Source organism: Phyllostomus hastatus, unplaced genomic scaffold, assembly GCF_019186645.2.
Source record: "Phyllostomus hastatus isolate PE091 unplaced genomic scaffold, TTU_PhHast_1.1 phas_contig_17, whole genome shotgun sequence".
In the NCBI taxonomy this organism is placed as follows: Eukaryota; Metazoa; Chordata; class Mammalia; order Chiroptera; family Phyllostomidae; genus Phyllostomus; species Phyllostomus hastatus.
Genome location: NW_025333664.1, coordinates 33,212,190 through 33,234,329, shown reverse-complemented (window position 1 = coordinate 33,234,329; position 22,140 = coordinate 33,212,190). Strand labels below are relative to the sequence as shown.

The 22,140-nt window shown below is 36.2% G+C and overlaps 1 protein-coding gene across 7 annotated transcripts in view; it reads left to right on the top strand.

Moving 5' to 3' along the window:
• Nucleotides 1–22,140, top strand: part of TASP1 (taspase 1) — a 295,111-nt gene that overhangs the window by 190,178 nt on the left and 82,793 nt on the right. For 5 of the 7 annotated variants that reach the window (XR_006785060.1, XM_045833625.1, XM_045833624.1 and 2 more), the window contains exon 11: nt 8,310–8,420. Coding sequence is in view for 6 of the 7 variants with exons in the window: in XM_045833625.1 (XP_045689581.1) it covers nt 8,310–8,420 (111 nt within the window). In the remaining variant the exon portion in view is untranslated. Of the gene's footprint in view, nt 1–8,309; nt 8,421–17,528; nt 17,598–22,140 lie in introns of all 7 variants that reach the window. The other 2 variants (XM_045833622.1, XM_045833627.1) reach the window with 1 other exon arrangement.

Sequence of the window (22,140 nt, the reverse complement as noted above, 5' to 3'; positions counted from 1 at the left end):
CAGCAGAAGATATATTCTTTGCAAGTGCACATGGAAAGTTTTCTAAGATACACCACATGTTAGGACACAGAACAAGTCTCAATAAATTTAAGAAGATTGAAATCATTTCAAGAATCTTCTCTACCACAATGCTGTGAAACTAGAAATCAATCACAAGCACACTGAAGAACACATAAAGGTATGGAAGCTAAACAACATGTTATTAAACAATGAATGGATCAACATTGAAATCAAGGAGGAAATCAAAATATGCCTTGAAACAGTTGAAAATGAGAACACAACAATCCAAAATCTGTGGGATGAGGGAAAGCAATCTTAAGAGGGAAATTCATAGCATCACAGGCCTATCTCAAAAACACAAGAATAAATTCAAATAAACAATCTTACTTTACACTTAAAGGAACTTGAAAAAGAACAACAAACAAAGCCCATAGTGAGTGGATGGAAGGTAATACTAAAAATGAGAGCAGAAATAATTGAAATAAAGTCTAAAAAAACAATACAAAAGATTGATGAATCCAAGAGAGGATTCTTTGAAAAGATAAACAATATTGACAGTTTTTTTAACCAGACTTACCAAGAAAAAAGGAGAGAGGACCCAAATAAATAAAATCAGAAATGAGAGAGGAGAAATAACAGTTGACATCAAAGAAATGCAAGTAGCTATAAGAAAATATTATGAACAATTATATGCCAACAAACTGGACATCCTGGATGAAATGAATAAATTCTTAGACATACAGAATCTTCCAAAACTAAGTCAGGAAGAATCAGAGAATCTGAATATGCACATTACACTTAGTAAGATTGAAGCAGTAATCCAAAAACTCCCAACAAACCAAAGCCCTGGACCAGATGGCTATACAGATGGATTTTATCACACATTCCTAGAAGAACTAAGGGCTCTCCTCATACTGTTTCAAAAAATTCAAGAGGAGGCAGGGCTCCTAAGGTCATTTTATGAGGCCAGCATTATCCTAATTCCTAAACTAGATAAAGACACTACAAAAGAAAATTATAGGTCGATATCCCTGATGAACATAGACGCTAAATTCTTCAACAAAATACTAGTTTAGGAACCCGAATACAGCAGTGCATCAAAAGATCATACATCATGATCAAGTGGGATTCATTCTGGGAACGCAAGATTGGTACAACATTCACAAATCAAAAAATGTGATTCACCACATAAATAAAATGAAGGATAAAAACCACATGATCATGTCAATAGATGGAGAAAAAGCACTTGATAAAATCCAGCACTTATTTATGATAAAACCTCTCAGCAAAATGGGAATAGAGAGAACATACCTAAACACAATAAAGGCCACCTATGACAAAAATGCACTGCCAGCATCATACTCAAAGGAAAAAAAAAACTACAAGCATTCCCTGTAAGAAAAGGAACAAGGCAAGGATGTCCACTTTCACCTTTTTTATTCAACTTAGTACTGCATGTCCTAGCTACAGCAATCAGTCACAAAGAAGAAATAAAAGGCATCCAAATTGTAAAGACATGAAACTGTCATTATTTGCAGATGGCATGATATTGTACATAAAAAACCCCAAAGATTCCAACAAGAAACTACTAGAACTCCTGGCTGGCGTAGCTCAGGGGATTGAGCGCGGGCTGTGAACCAAAGTGTTGCAGGTTCAATTCCCAGTCAGGGTACATGCCAGGGTTGCGGGCCATGACCCCCAGCAGCTGCACATTGATGTTTCTCTCTCTCTCTCTCTCTCTCTCTCTCTCTCTCTCTCTCTCTCTCTCTCTCTCTCTCTCCCTCTCTCTCTCTCTCTCTCCCTCTCTCCCTTCCCTCTCTAAAAATAGATAAATAAAATCTTTTTTTTTAAAGAAATTACTAGAACTGATTAGTGAATTCAGCAAAGTAGAAGAATACAAAATTAATATCCAGAAATCAGTTGTATTTTTATATGCCAATAATGAACTAACAGGCTAATCAAGAAAATAATCCCATTCACATTGCTTCCAAAAAAAATACCTAGGAATAAATGTAATCAAGGATGTAAAAGACCTGTACTAGGACATTGTAGACACTGAAGGAAGAAATTGAAGATGATACATATAAGTGGTAGCACATACCATGTTCATAGATAGGAAGAATTGACATCATTAAAATATCTACACTACCCAAAGCAATCTATAGATTGAATGAAATTCCTATCAACATTCCAATGACATATTCACAGAATGAGAACAAATATTTCAAAAATTTATATGGAGCCACAGAAGGCCCCACATAGCAACAGCAATCCTGAGAAAGAACAAAGTTGGAGGAATGAGACTACCTAATACCAAACTGTACTATAAGGCTGTAGTAATCAAAACAGCATGGTACTGACATAAAAACTGACATATAGTCAATGGAACAGAATGGAGAGCCCAGAATTAAACCCACATCTTTATAGTCAGTTAATATTTGGCAGAGGGAGCAAGTATACACGATGGGCTAAAGATAGTTTATTCAATAAATGGTGTTGGAAAACTGGATAGTTATGTGTAGAAAAATGAAACTAGACCACTTTCTTACACCACACACAAAAAATTCAAAACGTATTAAATACTTAAATATTAGACATGAAACTATCAAAATTGTAGAGAAAACATAGGCAGCAAAATCTCGGACATTGTTTATAGTGATTTCTTATTGGATATATGTCCCCAAGGAAGGGAGACAAAAGAACAGATCAACAAATGGGACTACATCAAACTAAAACGTTTTTGCACAACAAAGGAAATCATTAACAGAATAAAAAGACAATACACAGAATAGGAGAACATATTTACCAGTACATCCGATAAGAGGTTAATATCCAAAACTTATAAAGAACTTACAAAACTCAACACCAGAATAACAAACATCCCAATAAAAAGATTGTCAAAGGCTCTGAATAGACACTTATCCAAGGAAGACATACAGCTGGCCAATTGACATCTGAAAAGATGCCCAACATCACTAATCAACAGGGAAATGCAAATTAAAACCACAATGAGATATGTTACACATGTCAGGATGGTTATCAATAAATCAACAAACAGGTGCTGGTGAGGATGTGGAGAAAGGGGAACCCTTTTGCACTGTTGGTGGGAATGCAGACTGGTGTATCTACTGTGGAGGCAGCATAGAGATACTTCAAAAAATTGAAAATCGATCTGTCTTTTAACCCAGTGATCCCACTTTTGGGAGTATGTCTGAAGGAAACCAAAACACTAAATCAAAAGAACATAATCATCCTGATGTTCATTGCAGTGTTATTTACAATTGCCAAGATATGGATGCAGGCCAAATGTCCATCAGTAGATGAGCAGATAAAACAACTATGGGACATTTACACAATAGAATACTATTAAGCCATAAAAAATAAGAAAATTTTACCCCTTGCGACAGTATGGATGGACCTGGAGAACATTATGCTAAGTGAAATAAGCCAGTCAGAGAAGGAGAAATGCCATATGATTTCACTCCTCTGGAATCTAACGAACAAACTGAACTAACAAGCAGAACAGACTCATAGTGAGCAGAATAATGACAAATCTGTGGGGAGGTTATGAGTGAAAGGATTGAGCAAGAAAGAAAAAGGACTCATGGACATGATCCATAGTGTGATTGAGGAGTAAAGGGGACTAAATGGTAATGGGAAAAAAATAAGCAAACAAACAAACAAACTTAAAAAAAAAAAACAAACCCAAACCAAACCCTATACCATAATGGAAAAAATAAGAAAAGCACACTTCCCAAGATACAGATAGCAGACCATCTTTTGCTAGCAGCAGATGCACTTGGGAGTCAAACTGCAATTCTAATTTATTAGAATGGCATGATAATGAAGCAAGGTGAAAAAGTGGTCAGGTACTGGTAGGGTCCACACCTGTGGCCCTCTTGCTGGGTGCTGCAATACATTTCTTGGTAATCAGGACCCTGGGGATGGCTGGCAACAGTGTGGCACCTCAGGGCTTCCTCATGGCTATCTTGTCTCCTGCCTCACAGCTCCATGCTAAATATTTTATGTGCATTGTGTCATTTTGTCCTCACAACAACTAGATGATGCAGTTATTAATCCCATTCTCCATTTTACAGCTGAGATAACTGAGGCTTAAATAAAGAGTCCCAGAGTCTCTCAGCTTGATTCAAACATGAGTCTGATTGCAGAATAGAAAATGCTAACCTCTACTCTGCAGTGGCTTATGGCCTTAAAGGGGGGGCGAGAGAGAGAGAGAGAGAGAGAGAGAGAGAGAGAGAGAGAGAGAGAGAGAGAGAGAGAGAGAGAGAGAGAGAGAATGAGAATGAGAATGAGAGAGAATATGAATGGGACATAGTGAGAATGAGAATGAGAATGAGAGAGAGAATATGAATGGGACATAGTGAATACAGTCCTGAGAGGACTGGAGCATGCACAATGAGGGCACTGGCATCTGGACTGGCCAGAATGATAGTTGAATGAGTACTCAGTAACCAAGCAGGGGGAGATCTGACAATATGCATCAGCACCACTGCCAAACTGCTGTGTACTCTGGGCCAAGCACAGTGCTCAGTAACAATCTGGTGAGTGAATGGATGGGGGAAGAATTGAAAATCAGGTCCACATTTTGGTACTGGTAAGTACCAGGTGGATATCTGCCGTGAGCCTTTGCCCTGGATTACCAACTAGATAGAAAAAATTTGGAGACATTTCTTTAGTAGGTGTTTTGTTGATTTTCCCTGGAGTTTCTACATAAGCAGTTGTATCATCCGCAGCTGGGGCAGTTTTACTTCTTTCTTTCTGGTCTTTATGCCTTTTGTTTCTTTTTCTTACCTTGTAGCAATGGCTGGAACCTCTAGTATATTGTTGAATAGCAGAGGTAAAAACAGACATTATTGCTTTGTTTCTGATTTTAGGGAGAGACTATTCAGTCTTTCATGGTTAAGTTTGATGTTAAGTGTAGGTTTTTTGTTGATGCACTTTGTTTTGGAAAGTGATCATTGAATTTGTAGATTTGATTGGATTCAGGTGTAATTTTTTTCAGTGGGACAACACTAAAAAGGTCTAATTTTATCAAGAGACAAGTAGTATCTGATTGTATCTTTTTGTGCTATTAGCAGCCATTTATGATTGTTGCTTGTATCAGTTATAACATTACAGGTTACAAATGGTAATATTCCAGTTTTGTTGATTTCTCTATTTATTAACTGGGATAATTCTATGGAGAAAATTTTTCTTTTTTCTTTTTTTTTTTAAATATTTTATTTATTTATTTTTAGAGAGGGAATGGAGGGAGAAAGAGAGAGAGAGAGAAACATCAATGTGTGGTTGCTGGGGGTCATGGCCTGCAACCCAGGCATGTACCCTGACTGGGAATCGAACCTGCGACACTTTGGTTCGCAGCCCGCGCTCAATCCACTGAGCTATGCCAGCCAGGGCGAGAAAAGTTTTCTTCATAAACTATTTGATTACCCTGCTGTATATTTCTTATAGGAAGTACAGAGAAATCCTTGATTTTTTAAAATTTATCAGTTTTCAAAAGACTGAGTTGGTTCAAAAATCATCCTCCAAAGGTAACAAATGCTTTTTAAATCATAAGTTATGGATTTACTATGTGTTTCAAGCCATTCAGTTATTATTTTTATTGATGTTAAATACGTGTGTATTTTTCTAAGTTCTTTTAGAATTTGGTATTTATTTCATTTTTCTATTAGGTTTGTTGTTAGGTCTTCATTCTATAATATATGTATAATCCGTGTTTACTGCTGAGATCTGAGAACATAAATACATTCTCACTTGCATGAGTAAGGACAAAAGGAAGATGTAATGAATAGCTTATTTCTAATATATTTGAATAAAGAATGGAACTTTTTGCCTTTGTATTATACTTCAGCTACATGGTATCGTATTTAAGAAACCTTGGAATTTTGTGGGTAAAACCACAGAAGTCAAATTTTTCTTTGATTGGAACCTGAAGGAGAACAAGCTTTTGGTGTCAAAGCTCTTATGTTAGAGGTGATGTATGTCAGAATAGAAGTCATAATTTTAAAAGTTCCTTGGTAAAAATCAATCATGGGAAAATGCTGCTATTCCTGTATAACAACAGAGGGAAAAGTCTCTCTGACATACATTGTGTATTTTTGATGTAATATTAACTTCATGTGGTTTAGTTGTTTGACTTGAGGTGTGTATACATAACCTTCTGAACACTCATTTAGCTTATAATATGCCAATTTCCTAGCAATTATTATTGTTCCAAAGTATAACATTTCACTGTTCAACATCAGATATGTACACAAAGGGAATTAAAATTTATGGAGTTACATGAGCTTAGCACAATGTCTCAACATAGTAAATGTCAAAAATAGTTTTTTTTCTTTTTGCTTTATTGTCGTTTCTTCTCTGATTATAAAAATAATACTGCAAAAATTTTAACAAAGTAGAGATCACCACAATCCTGCCTACAAAGTTACATATTAAATTGCATATCTATATCTTCCTTTAAGTGTAGGTACTCACGAAGACATATTTAGATCTTGGAGGTTATTCACATTTCCACTTTACCAAAAAATACAGAAGGATTCTTTCAGGCAGAATGTCAGATGATTTTTTTTAAAAGCCTTGATACTTTTGTAATGGTTTATAGTTTTGGCAATGAGCATATATTGTATGTGTGTTTATATGTGCATGTAGTTATAGGGGAGGAGAGGAGAGAGAAAGGAGAGGTCTATATGTAAGAGAACATTTCCGAAATGAAAGATACCAACATGATTTAACAATTACAGTTTATATTTTCAGTGAGATTTGTTAGTGCATAACATCTGTCACAATACACACTAGCTGAACAGAAAACTGTGTTTCATATCAGTTTATGTTGGTTGAGTTTTATGAATTTAAGGCTTTTAAAGCATTATTTAAAAGAGGTTCTTTCATTTGATAATCTTAGTCATCATTTCTTTGGGATTGCTAATAACCTCCCCTCTCCATTTACCAGTGTAGTGTTTGTGCATGAACGTATCTGTATGCAAATTAATGACATAAAAGAAGTTACTTTGTCACTGGTTCTGTTAGGGGAAATAAGTGGATCGTGGAGATGCTTTTTTTTTTTTTGCTGTGATTGTTTTGGACAATAGGGTTGAGTCATACTTTAGTCTGAGCAGATTCTTAGATCATTTGATAGCCTTTATCTGTGAATTTATGGAGGATACTATTTTCCAATGAACTAACAGAAACACCTTTGGCGGGAATTTTTTTTTTAAGAGATGGGAAGCAGAAGTTCAGTTGGGGAGAGGAATCATTTTGAATGGAAAAATGTTTTTAAGAAAGAGACCTTCTAAAGATCTTTTGTGTCTACTATTCTCATTTGGATAAAAAGATACCTAATTTTAATAGCAAAATTGGTTTTATATATAAAAAGCATTTCAAATGTCATTTGCTATATTTTAAAAATGGCTTAATTCTCCAATGTTTGTCAAAGTAGTTTTTTAACATTTTGTATTTTTAAGAAAAAAAAAAGCAAGCTCTTTGTTCAGAAATCTTTTATTTGAACTAGCCAGTTTATAAATTAAATTTTCTGTCTCTACTTTTGCAGGAAGTTTCTGCTTTTAACAGGTAGAGACTGTAATCAGATTCTAGGCATTGCCCATCACCACCATGTCTACCCTTTCTTAGTGTGTCTAAACAGTCCAGATTCAGACACACTAACTCAAGGGGTTAAAATACACTGTTTCTTTAGAACTACAGAGGGTATTTACCCTCGAAAGTAATGTAAATTGCTACTAGAATATGAGTAAGGTGTTATTTTATTAAGTGCACTTTACAGCTGTTGATGTGTGGTGGACATTTCAGTGAAAAGTAGATTGGGGAGATTCACATTGGCCCTGCCTGACTAGATTTCTCCCAGGCTCCCAGGTGTGTGGGATACCAAAAGGCAATAGGAGACCAAGGTCAATGGAATGTAATCAAATAAATTATAAGGCAGTTTTTTGTAGTTACCCAATCATGAAAATGAGATAGAACCTTAGCAGATTCCTAGGTAAAAGTCTCTAAATTCTTGGATTGTATAAATAATTCTTTTGAAATAGAATTTTCCTGTTTTTTTTTTTGTTTGTTTGTTTCATTTTGAGATTAGTCAGTCATGTGTAGTTTCTGCCAAATCTCATTACTAAAATTACTGGATTGCTCATAGAAATCATTTCATCCATCACTGAATTATTTTCTAGCACAGCTACTTCTTAAGTAGTTCATAAGGGTGTTTTAATGCACCTAACAAAAGACAGATGCTTAGTACTGCTTTTCTTCAACAATTTGTGGTTTCCTTCAATTTCTAGGATGTGGGGAGCATCTTGTACGCACCATACTCGCTAGAGAATGTTCACATGCTTTACAAGCTGAAGATGCTCACCAAGCGCTATTGGAGACTATGCAAAACAAGTTTATCAGTAAGTATAACCTTAAGAAAATCATATACTTCTAAATATAGATTGCTTTGCTGAGCTATAAACGTCATGAGTCAGGTACCACATTTGTATTGCTAGACCTAGGTGCAGGGCCTAGTCTAGACTTAGACCCTCAATTAATTTGATCGTGAAAAGAATTCCATCACAGCAGCTACTACAGCATGAAATTTACCATGTAACTAATCTAACATCCAAGCTGTGAGAGATATTGTCTAGGATTCACGTGATATACAGTAGAATAAAAGTCTACTAAAGTAAAATTTAAGATACAACTTTATTAAAAAGTTTTAAAATAAAATTTGACTTTTTTTAGAGTCCAAGTTTTAAAATGTAGTGTTCATGAGTCCAGGGCTGTCACATACATTTGTACAGGGCTAAGTTGAAATCCTATTCGGGCTCCATTTGCCAAGCCACTTAAGGGTTAAAATGATTTGACTTAGTTGGTTTTCCCATCATTTAACATTGAGCTTATCAGTATGCAAAGATATGTGAAGTACTATAAGTAGTATAAAACATTAAATATGTTAGGGTAATTAGCCATGAACACATAAATTAGAGAAAGAGTAGCACAGGGTTAATGGGGGTGGGGGCTATGTCCACTTAAGAATTAAGACAAGAGAATATAATAAGGTACTAATTGTATAGTGAGGAAAACACAGACAAAGTGTAGGAAGAAATTACTCCAAAAGGAATTATGGATGATGGGCTCTTAGGACTGGCTCCAGAAGGCTCTGGGATTAGTGAGGAAAGAGGGAGAAGAAAGGAACCTGAACAGAGACATGACAATAGGATTAAGTGTGGGGTTGGCTAGACTTCTGCATGGGTCTTACCTGGAGGAAGTATTCCTGATATGTGGTGGGGCTGGATTGGCTAGGTGAGGCCAGGTCACAGAGGGCCTTAAAATCTCAACATAGTATCTGATAGGAAGGAGAGAACCCTTGTGTATTCTTAAGCTGACAAAATGTGTTTGGTGGGGAGGGTTATAGAGTAGAGCTAAGATTGTCCAAGACCATCTCTATAGAACAGAGACATTAAAGGGCTGGGAATGGTCCAGAGGATGGACAGGAAATGGTGATTTTGAGAGAGGCATCAGTAGAGAAAATGGAAATATTGGTAGACTGTGATTTTAACATTAGGAGGATGTAGCCCTCTGGGTCCAATCAAGAGATAGAAACCATACACTATGTTAATCAGGGTAAGTTTAATATAAGGAATTGTTAACTATGATGAAAGAGTAATTATAAAATATAAGGAAACTCTATGTGGAACTCTAGAGCTGAGAGACTATCCAAGGAAGGACATAGTTAGAAGAGGCTCAGCCATTTTTGGAGAAGGTGTGGTTTGGCCACCAGGTATCTGAGACGTTTACTAGTTTGATCAGGGTGGGAGTGGTCTGGAGTTGTGGGATAAACAATAGACCACACTCTAGAGTGCAGATTGGGAGCAGCTAATCAGCAGTTGGTGGCTGAATGTGCAATGTACCTAGAGGTCATCAGAGTACATAGATCACAGGCGCTTGCAGCGCGAGTGACTGCTTGGTGTTTGACCCTCTGGGCCACAGGGGCTGTATGTAGATTGTGCAGGGCCTTGATGAAGGAGTCCTGACAGAGGATGGTGCGCAGCTGCTGGGAGCCTCTGGTTTCTATATTGAAAGGGCTGTGGTCAGGTTATCACCAGGCTTAGCTTGCAAAGTCACAGAAGGACTGTGTTCTCGGTCTGTGGCTGGGGCAGTTTTTTTTACTAGATATCCTCACACCATACTGCCTCTCTTCAGCACATGCTGGAAATTGCAGGAAGAGTTCCTATTTTAACTCCGTTTTTGTTCTTTCAGATTAATGCCTGGCTCCTTGCCTTTGTTTCTGCTAGTCCCCTAATCTCTTTTTACATGGTACTTTATGTTTGTCTTTCCCCTCTTCCACCTTCTTTGGGTGGTAACTGGATTCCAGAGAGCTCTTTTGTTATTGTGAGAGGCCCTGTGGTTCACCATTATTCTTTTCCCACTGTTAGCTTCTGCTGAAAAGGGACTTGCCCTCTCCCCACCTTTGGGTTACTGGGCTCTGTTGCTGTTGAATTCAGTATGGTGTCTGTGACTTCCTCAGCACTGACAGCAGACGCTAGTGGTAGTGGAGTCAATTGGTCTGAAAACGGTGTAATCAGTGAGATTGCCAATTCCTTGTGCATATCAGGCTACTTTCCCTACTTTACTTTTTCTGGCCTGAGTGTTGCATGGGAATGGAGGACTTCTCCACCTGCCTTTTTGTCTCTTCAGGCTTCATCTATTCTTGGATCCTCCGAATCTAGGTGGGGCTTTTTTATTGTTTCCCTTTTTTCCTCCACCCTCACTAACTTGGGAAGAGGGACAGAAACCCATACCAGTGATCAATTCTTTTCTTCTAGTTTTCTTACAAATATCCAGATGTTCAGTCATACCTCTACCCAAGCCCTTTGTTTAGGGTAGTGGTGGGGCACCTGGCTAAGCAAGGGTTGCTCCAAACTCTTTTATTTTGCTGAAATTTAGGCTTTATTACGCAAATATATTTCATCTCAAAGCTGTTTCTGCTTAGAATTTATAGAAGTCCACCATAGAGACTCAGCCAGATAAGCATGCAACTGACGAGATAAATGGAACCTTCTATGGATGGGGCTAAAACTGAATTTCACTGCTGTTCAGGCCTTTTAGTAAGTTTCATGCCCTCTTAGGAAACATTTTTAGGGAAAAGAGAGAAAGAATAATAGATTATGGGCAAGGAGGAACTGTATTTATTTATTTGAAGGAAGAACAGAGTGAATAACTGTAGGAAAATTTTAATATGAAAAGATTTTATACAGGTGCTTTCTTGTAGTCATCTGAACTGAGCTTATGGCATAAATAATAGAATTAAGTATATGCATATTAGTAAGAATTGCCCAATGGCCAGTGGAAAAATGTAAATTCAGGAATGAGTTAGAAACAAGACTTTGAAGTCTGCCTCTAGTGATTTTATAAGAAAAAAGTTTGATTATATTTATGTTACTATATCCTCAGGTATATTAAAATTACTGTTGTTGAATGACATTTTTAAGGGAGTCCAAATTCTTGGCCTTAATAGCACATGTAATTTATATAATGTGTTATATGTGTCTAGTTATTAGTTAATGTGTTATTTGTCTAGTTATACTCAATACATTCTCAGGGCATTAGTGGAAAGGAATAGTAAGGGGTGAAAACTAGATACTCAAGAGAAATTAACTTTCAGGGAATCATATAGTAAGTGGGTAATTATGATAACTTTCTATTTGTTAAGAATGATGTGAAGCACTTTACTAAATCTAAAATGGCAGATTCACTGGCCCTGGCCTGGTAGCTCAGTTGGAGTGTTGTCCTGATATGCCAAGGTTTCAGGTTTGATCCCTGGTCAGGGCACATACAAGAATTAATCAATGAATGTATCAATAAGTAGAACAATAAATTAATGTTTCTCTTTCTGTCTCTGTCTCTGTCTCTGTCTCTGAAAATCATTAAATAAAAAAGGAGATGACAAATTTACTAGCTACTTCTACCTCTCCAGAGTTGGGTCCATGCTAAGGAGTTCCCGAACTCCATTCTTTTCTCGCCTGTTGGTTTGTTGTATTCTCTTTCTAAAAACTCTCTCCTTTAGCCCTGGCTGGTGTGGCTTAGTGATTTGAGCACTGGTCTGTATACCCAGAGGCTACTGCTTCGATTCGCAGTCAGGGTGCATGCCTGGGTTGCTGGCCAGGTCCCCTGTGGGGGGCATGAGAGAGATAACCAGATCTCTCACATTCTCTTTCTCTCCCTCTCTTTCCCGCTGCTTCCCCCTGTCTCTAAAAGTAAATAAATAAAATGGATCTTAAACAAATTTTCCTTTTAAAACTACTCAGAGAGTTTGACTGCAGTATTTCATTTTGCTACTGGATCCCATGACCTAGTGTATACTGAACACAGTCCTAAAAATTCCAGACTCAAATTTTTAAAACATACCCAAGATTGTGGATTTAAAAAACTGGTTTACAGTTTTATTTTGTCTTCTTCTAATGAGTGAGGTTGAGTGACTTTTCATGTATTATTACTTGGCCTTTTTATTAATTTCTGAATTATCTGCTTATAGCTTTTGATAGGGGTTTTTTTTTGCTGTTTGGGTGACATTCTTTTAATTGACAACTAACTTTTATTAATGATAAAATTACCTTAAATGAAAGATTCTAAAATGGCATGGCAGAGTTTTAAAATAACACTTCTTTTTCTGAGTAGTATTATATTTGATATATGTGACTTTCTGCACTAATAAGGGATTTTTTTAAAGAAAATAATTTTACATTCATGATGAAATAATTTGTTTTATGTATTTTTTCCTAAAGTTGTCAGTGACTTATTAAAATAAAGATTTTTTCCATTTTATGCATTTTGTAACAAACTCTGAAATTATCTTAAATATGGGTTCTTTAAAAATCTACTTTTGATAAAATGAGACTTTAATGTGATAGAATGAATAGAGTAAAATTGAGGCACTTTGAAGATTTAACTCTTTTTGTTTCTACTTGCATTACTATTATGCCAAGATCCAGAGCTTTGGTTTGACTTAATATAGGAAGCATAAAAGAGTAAACCAATTCATGCATTTTTTAAAAAACCAGTGTTTGTGTAACATACAAAACCCATAAAAATAGGTACTGTAAAAATAGTGCCTTAATAATACTTCATGCTAACCAGCTGATTATAGACTAAATGCTTAGTTAAGTAGGGAAAAGAAATAGACTTCCTTTTTAGTAGTGCTTTTTAAGTGATTACACACATGTGCACACACAAACACAAACCCTTATAGTGATTCAGATGTGACTTTTCCTATTCCTGGTTATTTTTTAACAAACTTGGTTTTATGAGTTATTCTTTTTACATGCAAACTGTAGCTGCATGTGTGGTATTTGAACTTCAGGGTGGCATTATAGCTTCCTGCCCTGTTCTCAACAAGTAATGTCACAGAACACTTTCTAGTTGGTTCTACTCACTACTAAATATAATGGCTGATAAAATGTTATCTATAACAGGGGTTCCCAACGGGCCAAGGACCGGCATTGGTTTGGGCCTGTTAGGAACTGGGGCTGCACAGTAGGAGGTGTGCTTGAATGTAATGCTCATGAATCATCCCCAAACCATACCCTCCCTCCTCCCACTTCCCGCCCCCCTCAGCCCATGATCTCTGGAAAAATTGTCTTCCATGAAACTGGTCCCTGGTGCCAAAAAGGTTAGGGACCATTGATCTATAAAACTCTAATGTCTCTTTTCTTTTTTAAAAAATTTCTAAGCCAAGTTCTTAGTATTGTCAACCTACAGTCTATGTGACCCTGTTGAAAATTTCTCTGCAGTGTATATATTATGATAAAAAAGTGGTTTTGCCCTGTTGTTCTTTTATATCTTTGAGAAATGTTCTTACAACATTAGTGGCATCATAGATTTATTCTCAAATACAGTATGCCATTAGTACTTAAGGTTGAAAGGAGTTGACTCTTGTGGGTTTCTGCCAAATGAAAGAGTTATATTCAATAAATATTTCTCCTTTTTTATATTTTATTGATTATGCTATTACAGTTGGCTCATATTTTTCTCCCCTTTATTCCTCTCCACTCTGTATCTCACTTCCCAGCAGCATTGTCCCACCTTAATTCATGTCCTTGGGTTATACATATAAGTTCTTTGGCTTCTACATTTCCCATACTATTCTTAACCTCCCCATGTCTATTTTGTACCTACCATTTATGCATCTTATTCCCTGTACCTTTTCCCCCATTCTTCCCACTCTCCCTCCCCTCTCATAACCCTCCATGTGATCTCCATTTCTGTGATTCTGTTCCTGTTCTAGTTGTTTACTTAGTTTTTGTTTTATAGGTTCAGTTATTGATAGTTGTGAGTTTGTTTCCATTTTACTATCCATATTTTTGATCATCATCTTTTTCTTAGATAAGTCACTTTAACATCTCATATAATAAGGGGCTGATGACAATGAACTCCTTTAACTTGACCTTATCTGGGAAGTACTTTATATCTGCCCTCCCATTCCAAATGATAGCTTTGCTGGATAGAGTAATCTTGGATGTAGGTTCTTGCTTTTCTTGACTTGGAATGCTTTTTTCCTGCCCCTTCTTGCCTGTAAGGTTTCTTTTGAGAAATCAGCTGACAGTCTTATGGGAACTCCTTTGTAAGTAACTGTCTCCTTTTCTCTTGCTGCTTTTAAGATTCTCTCCTTATCTTCAGTCTTGGGTAATGTAATTATGATGTGCCTTGGTGTGTGCTTCCTTGGGTCCAACTTCTTTGGGATCTGAGCTTCCTGACCTTGCATGTCTATTTCCTGTGCCATATTGGGGAAGTTCTTTCTTATTGTTTCAAATAGGTTTTCAACTTGTTGCTCTTCCTCTTCTCTTTCTGGCACCCCTATGATTTGGATGTTGGAACGTTTAAAGTTGTCCCAGAAGTTCCTAAGCCTCTTCTTATTTTTTCGAATTCCTGTTTCTTCATTCTGTTCTGGTTGAATGTTTCCTTTTTCCTTCTGGTCTAAACTGTTAATCTGAGTCCTGGTTTCCTTTCCTTCAATGTTGGTTCCCTGTACATTTTCCTTTATTTCACTTTGCATAGCCCTTCACTTCTTCCTCTAGTTTGCAACCATACTCAACCATTTCTTTGAGCATCCTCATTACCAGTGTTTTGAACTCTGCATCTCATATGTTGGCTATCTCTTTATCACTTAGTTCTATTTTTAGAGCTTCAATCTATTCTTTTAGTTGGGCTATTTTTTTTTTTTATCTATCTAGGTGCACCTGTTATGTAGTAATGGGCAGAGCCTTAGGTATTCACCTGGGCGGGGTAACCCCATTGCTGCGTTTGTGGGCTGTGTGTGGGGGAGGAGTCAGAGATGGAACAATGCTGTTTGCTCGGCTCTTGGGCTTTCAGTCACTTCCCTGCTACCCATACGCAAATTGGGCCCTTCTGGTGCTGTTTCCCAAGTGGGTACATTCTAAGAACCTGTGGGTCTCTCCTACAAACTCATGTGAGGCTATGAGTTCCTCTGCTACTGCACCCCCACCTCCCTACATCTGTTACAGCCAGAGGTTTGAGGCCTATTTCTCCATGCTGGAACCCAGTGTAGCATGGTCTGTCTCACTTCCCTGTTGTTCCTCTCAGTTTATCCGCACACAAATGTGGGTCCATCCAGTCCTCCAGCCATCGCCATGTCACATGTCCTCTCTACCCCAGCTGCCCATGTCCATCCTTCCTACCAGTCTGAATGAATGTTTCTTCTTGAACTTCTTGGTTGTTGGATTTTCATACAGTTCGATATTCTGGCAGTTCTGGTTATTTTTTGTTTTTAAATTTGTTGTCCTTCTTTTGGTTGTGCAAAGAGGCAAAGTATATGTACTTACAGCTCCATCTTGGCTGGAAGCCCAGGAATGTCATCAATATTTTCTTGTAATGACCAAATTTTTAGCTAAAGCCCCAATAATTCATGAGCATTAGCTTTTCATAGGAAGAACAAAGCATAGGTTGGTGTTACACATTGTAACCTCTTAACTGAGCTTATTGATTATGTTTCATGAATTTCTTTATAGTTTAGAAAACTTTAAAAATACATCATTCTGTTCTCCAGTGCAGTTTTTTAGTTTTACAAGACCTTTCTCCATATTCTTTATGCATATTTCTCTTTTTTAAACACAAAAATCTCTTTCCTGTGCAGCTCTCTGGAGCTTGAGGGACTCCTAAGAGAATTTATTCTTTTTATCTGTCAAAAAATCAAAGATGTTTCTCCTTCATTATTTGTAAACACTGTGATATTTAGCCTATTGTACTCACATGTTCAAATTGCAAAATTAAGGAAAACAATAAATTAAGCATCTTCTGAAGCATTATTTATTATGAATTTTTGGGGCCCTGGGCTTTTATACTTTCAGAATTTTCACCTTCTTTTTATTTACAAATATACATTGAAAACCATGTATGTACCCTGCCAGGTTTTGGATGAAGGAAAGAACCCTTACCTACAGGGTAAAGGCCATGACAATTAGAGAAAGTAGAATTAGTTTGGATAGAAAGGAGTGTCAGGTACTAGAGACTCTGAAGAGAATTTCTGGGGTTTGATGGTCAGTTGTGACAGGTATAATCAGAGTCATCACAACAACTAGATTTTTGATATGATGGACTTAAAATTGCATGCCAGTAAGGGATTATAAGAATGTCACGTATGAAACATTGGACATGCAGAGAGAATGGCATTGATTTTGCCCCTATGGCCTAGAGGTATTTATAAGCAAGATAGTTAGTGGGATATATGGGGTTGGAGCTTGAGAGGGAAGTTGAGTGCATGCTGAATGTAAGAAACAGAATCCTCACAATTTCCAAGAAACCAAGAAACCAAGTTGTCTTTTGTGACATGGCTGATGTTTTGTTTCTAAAAGGAGAATAAAACTAGGTCAGCCTGTTTGGGACAGCCTCAATCATTTTTCAGTTTTTTCTCTCCTCTTACAAATAAGAAAGAAGAAAAACTTGTTATTGTATTAAATTACCAACAGAATTGATCAGAAACTGACTAATAAGATAGACTAGCAGAATAAGTGGAAATGGGTAGCCAGCGACAAAAGTGTAACTCTCTGGGCTTTGGGCATTCACAGCTAAAGTTGTTTTTCTCCCTCTGGCTAAAGTTTTCTGTTTACACAAGAATTTAGCCATCTCTTAGATCCTGGAAATCCCATATATTTTGCACACTTGGCACTATTTATTATTTATTTTAATTTTTAAAACTTCTATTATATTTTTTCCCATTACTATTTTGTCTCCTTATACCCACCTTCCCCCTAATTGGAGCTTTTTAAGTGGCAGAGGTTATGTTAACCGCAGATGTGTTCTTACTCAGGTCTTCTGGGAAACAAAGAAAAGAGCATTTATATTAGCTATCAAATTTTGATAACTGGAAATACATTGTTAATATTATTTGGTTGGAAAGAAAAGCACAGTACTACAAAGTAGATACAAGGACAACAAATCTGTAAACAGTGTCATGTCACTTTAAAAAGAACCATAGTTTTGTTGCTGATCTATTTGATTTTTAGGGACCATGGACTTGATTATAAAGGTTGGTGCCATCACAGAATTGGGAGCTGCTGAGATATTCACAATAGGTATTTTATTTTGAATTTTATGTTAAGAGATATTATGAAGTATTAGGATGTAATTAAAACCACACAGGAATTTGTTTTATCCCTTGCAGAAAAAAAAAACTAAAAAAAAAAAATCTTTGTTTCCATATTAACAGTTTTTTTTCTCCTAAGGGTACTGATTAGGTGATCAAAAAGCTTTTTTGTCTGTTCCTTTAGTTTGTGAGCATGTGGAGAAAACCACTAATATTAGTTACAGTAAACTCAAAGCACATAATTATAATGTTACAAGAAGGAAAGGAAAATTAAATCATACGCAGCTCAAGGCTGAGTTGTACAGTCTATTGAGTGATTAGTTTGAATAGGGTTTAAGTTTCATTTGGTGGAGGTGGGTAAATAAATAAATCCATAATTATAATAATGCCCATAATAGATTTTAGAATTGTTTTTATGGTTGTAAATTTGCTTCCCCTCATTGTAAACTATTTTATTTTCCAGTCATCAGATATTTTAGAGTAACTGATTTTTGAGCCTGTGAAGACCATGTATTCATGAGGGAAGAACAGAGTATATATAAACAACATTATTCCTAATCCTTTTATGAATGTGGTAAAACCTAGTCCATTCATCAGCATTAATCGTGGGCAGCTTATGCTGAGTGCTTCTCAAATAGTCCATCTGAGGCTCAATGACACTGATGATTTTCTGCTATTTTACCTCGCTCCTGGGTTTATTTTCAGTTTCAAATTGGGTAAGCTGAGAGTATTTTCTTTGTTTTAAGTAGCAGATTTATATTTAATTAAAACACTTCACTTCTTCACTTACTTGAATTTGTGATTAGGAATTCTGTAATTATTTGGGAGTGAGTAAATTTTGAATATGTTGCTATATGTTTGTATGTGGCATACATATGTTTTAGAAGTTATTTTAAAGGTCAAGAATAACCCTGCCTATCTTCTTTTCCTTCTTTCCTTTTCTTCTTGTAAAATATAATGTTCAGAAGAACTTCTTGTTATATTCTGTAAATATTTAGATACAAAGGTGCAAAATAAGTGGCCATTTTATAAATATAGAAACCTGTATTTAAAGAATGCAACCAAATAGTAATTGACTGGCAACTGATAAAAATGTTATAGGTGAAAATTAACTCCCTTTGGTTGAATGATTTTGAAGCAACACACTTTAAACAAATATTTGGGAGTGTTTAGCCTTTGATTAAAAATACTTTTTAAGACAAAGACATGTTAATAGATTAAATAATAATTAATATTTATAAATATTACTAATTGACAGAATTACTGTTAATAGTGTTGGCTATAATAATATTGTGGTTAGGTAAGAGAATGTCCTTGTTCTTAGGAGGTGTCTTCTGAATTATTTATGACAGAATATAATATTTTAAACTGGCATTCAGATAGCTCAGAAAAAAAGTATTTATGTAATTCTTTGTACTCTAGGTTGATGGTGACTTTATAAGATAATTGACCTTTTTTGTAGGAAAGATTATGATAAAGTAACAAATTTTGGGGACTTGAGTTATGTTACAACAAAACTGTTTAAAATTTAACAAAGCTGAGGAAACACAACTGGTTTGTAGATCCTGAGAAATTAATCAAAATTATAAAGTAGTTCATTAAACAAATGAAAACTTACATTTAAGAAGAAGTGTACAGAAAGTAAATGTGTGTAATTCTTGGGTGTGCATTTATGTGGCAGGAGAATTACATTTTACTAGGGAAGTACATAAATGTAAATATATGAATTGTAGGTTAACTTTTTAGTTTTGGAATATTGAATAGCCCTCAGTATTTTCACTTCTGAACTCATGCATTTAACCATGATATTGTCACATTTATTTGATGAGGGATCAAGCCAAAAGGAAAAAAGGACTTATGGACAACAGTGTGGTGATTGCAGGGGAGGGAGGGTGTAAGGGGAATAAATGGTAATGGAAAAATACAATAAAATATTAAAAATATTCTTAATATTAAAGGAGGCAGTAAAGACTATAAATTGTCAGAGGTCATACTTATCACCTCTACATATTATCTTCTACACCCTCTCAGAGGACTTGTGTCACACACTGTGGGACTTCTTGTCTAGTCATCTTTCTCAACCTGCTTTGCTCTTGCATGCCTCTATTAATTAAGTAGAAAACTGAATATTCACGTTTTAAGACCCTCCTTACATCTGGGAATAGCCATACAATATGGGTTAGGAATAAGCAAGAGTTTGCTTGATTTTCAGGGAGAACCTTTGTTTTCTTAGTAAAATAGGCTCACATCATCCCTTTCTCTTCTTTCTGTCCTAAATATTGATGTGATGCCTGGAGCAACCATCTTGCAGCCATGAGGGAATGGACAGGAAACTACAGCAGTCATGGCCTTGATACCATAGACTGCTGCTGGCAATGCAAGCCGCTTTCTCCCAGACTACTTGTTAGGTGGGAAGAGTAAATTTCAATTTGTGTAAGTCATAGTAAGTCTGGGTTTCTCTTAGTTATTGCTGAATACACTCCTAAGTTGTTCCTTCTATATTCTCAGTGAGTATCTGTGAAATGGAGAGTTTGTTGAAGATCTGACCATTCCTTTATTTTGAAAATATACGTGTGTGTGTGTGTGTGTGTGTGTGTTGCATACATAAATGAAGGGGATGGTGTTCTTGTTTGAATAACTAATCAGTCACCTCACTCCCTGTATGTTTCTAATAGAACCATAAGTTTGCTCAAATGAAGTTGGTAGGGAAGGACAGGGTGATTGTTATATTCTAGCCACTACCATATGTTAATACAGCTGTTGTGTTAGACTTTTAATCTTAGAGTTGATTATTCTGGCACCCAAGTTCATCAATCTCTATGCTTGGTTATTAGAAATCTGTGTGGCCTGGTGGTATATTTATTCTTCTATAAGATGTATGCTGTATTATACTATCAGTCTAATATTCATTTGGCACAAAGGTAATATATTCAGATATTACAAGATTCAAAAGATACTAAGGAATAGACAGGGAGAAGTCTCTCTCACATTCCATCCTTCTGCCAACCTAGGTACTCTTCGCAGATATAACCAAGAAAATTAGTTACTTTGTATTCATCTGGTGATATCCCATGCATTTGTGGGTGGTATGGAGTGTGTGGTCTTTTCTTGCATTTTACCTGAGTGGTGGCAATCCATATACCAATCCTTCACTTTGCTTTTTTTCACTGAATGTATTGAAGAAATCCTATCAGAATTAGTCAATAGTTTCTTTATTCCTCTTGACAGCTACATAGTATTCTACTGTATAAATATATCATAATTTTATTATACATTCTCCTTTCTGTGGACATTTAGGTTGTTTCTTGCAAATAGATGCCACAGCAAATGACCATGTATATGTCCATTCATACAAGTAATTTAAAGTTTAAAATAATATATGTACAGTTATTTTAAAATTTTTTGGTTTTGGTTCTTAAAGATCAATGGAATGAGGAGTTATGACTAGAACAGTGATGGGGATAGAATGAGGCAAGTCATTCTTGAGGAGAAGGTGGTATACTCCCTTTGTTGTCTAGGGAGATTTGGAACTGAGGCTTCTTAAGGTATCTATCATAGGAACTATCGCTTTAAATATTTAATAGGTTTGGATGAGGTAGGAAAGAATCTTTCATATTTTCTTTTATATCAGTTACATTTATTCATTTATAATAATTCTATGTAATTATATAGTACTTTATACTTTCTAAAGATTTTTAAATATCCTTCTTAAGATCATCTTTTAATACTAATGTTGGGTAAGTCATCTTCTTTTAGTAAATGACTGGAAAACTCAGAAGCAGAACATATATCAACCTAGTGACCTGCAGGTCTAAGCCCACAATCCACATCTCTTAATTTCCTAGAATTGGCACGAAAAAGTGTGTGTGTGTATGTATGTGTGTACATGCACACATTTCAGCACTCTTCTATGTCTTTTGGTATTGTTTACAGTGAATGGCACCAGGATGTTGCACCTTGGTTCATCAGCCTCAGTTGTTGAGTTTAGCTAGTAAAGAATTCAGAGCCATGGACCTCAAATTATAAGAGAAAGTTTATAGTCATACCATAGTACTTGTCAGCCTCAGAACTTGTCAAACCCTATACTGGTCACTTTTTGACTAGGAAATTATGTTTCAGTACTTGATGCTTGTTCAGGACTCATCGGACTTGCTAAAACTTGTATGAGTCATGATGCCACCCTGCAAGAGAAAATTCTTTATCACTTGTTGTTTGCTTGGTATTTGTTGGTTTTGGCACTCTTCACAAGTTCTGGAAGAAATTAATGGTGAACACCAAGGTACCACTGTATTGAGAATGTCACAGAGATAGAAGAAGTTTTAAAGGCTGGGAATTTATGGGAGGTCTCAGGGAAGGATCTCAATAGAATATTCATCAGGTGTGCCCCATCAGGGTCATGGTCTCCACTGTTTGGTCAGTACCAGGACAGGGGTCATTAGTCATCGTCCTGATGTCAGCTATGGTGTTCCTCCACCTGGCCTTGCTGCTGTTTTTGGTCTGGAGCTGAAACACAACTGAGGCTTAGATGCTAT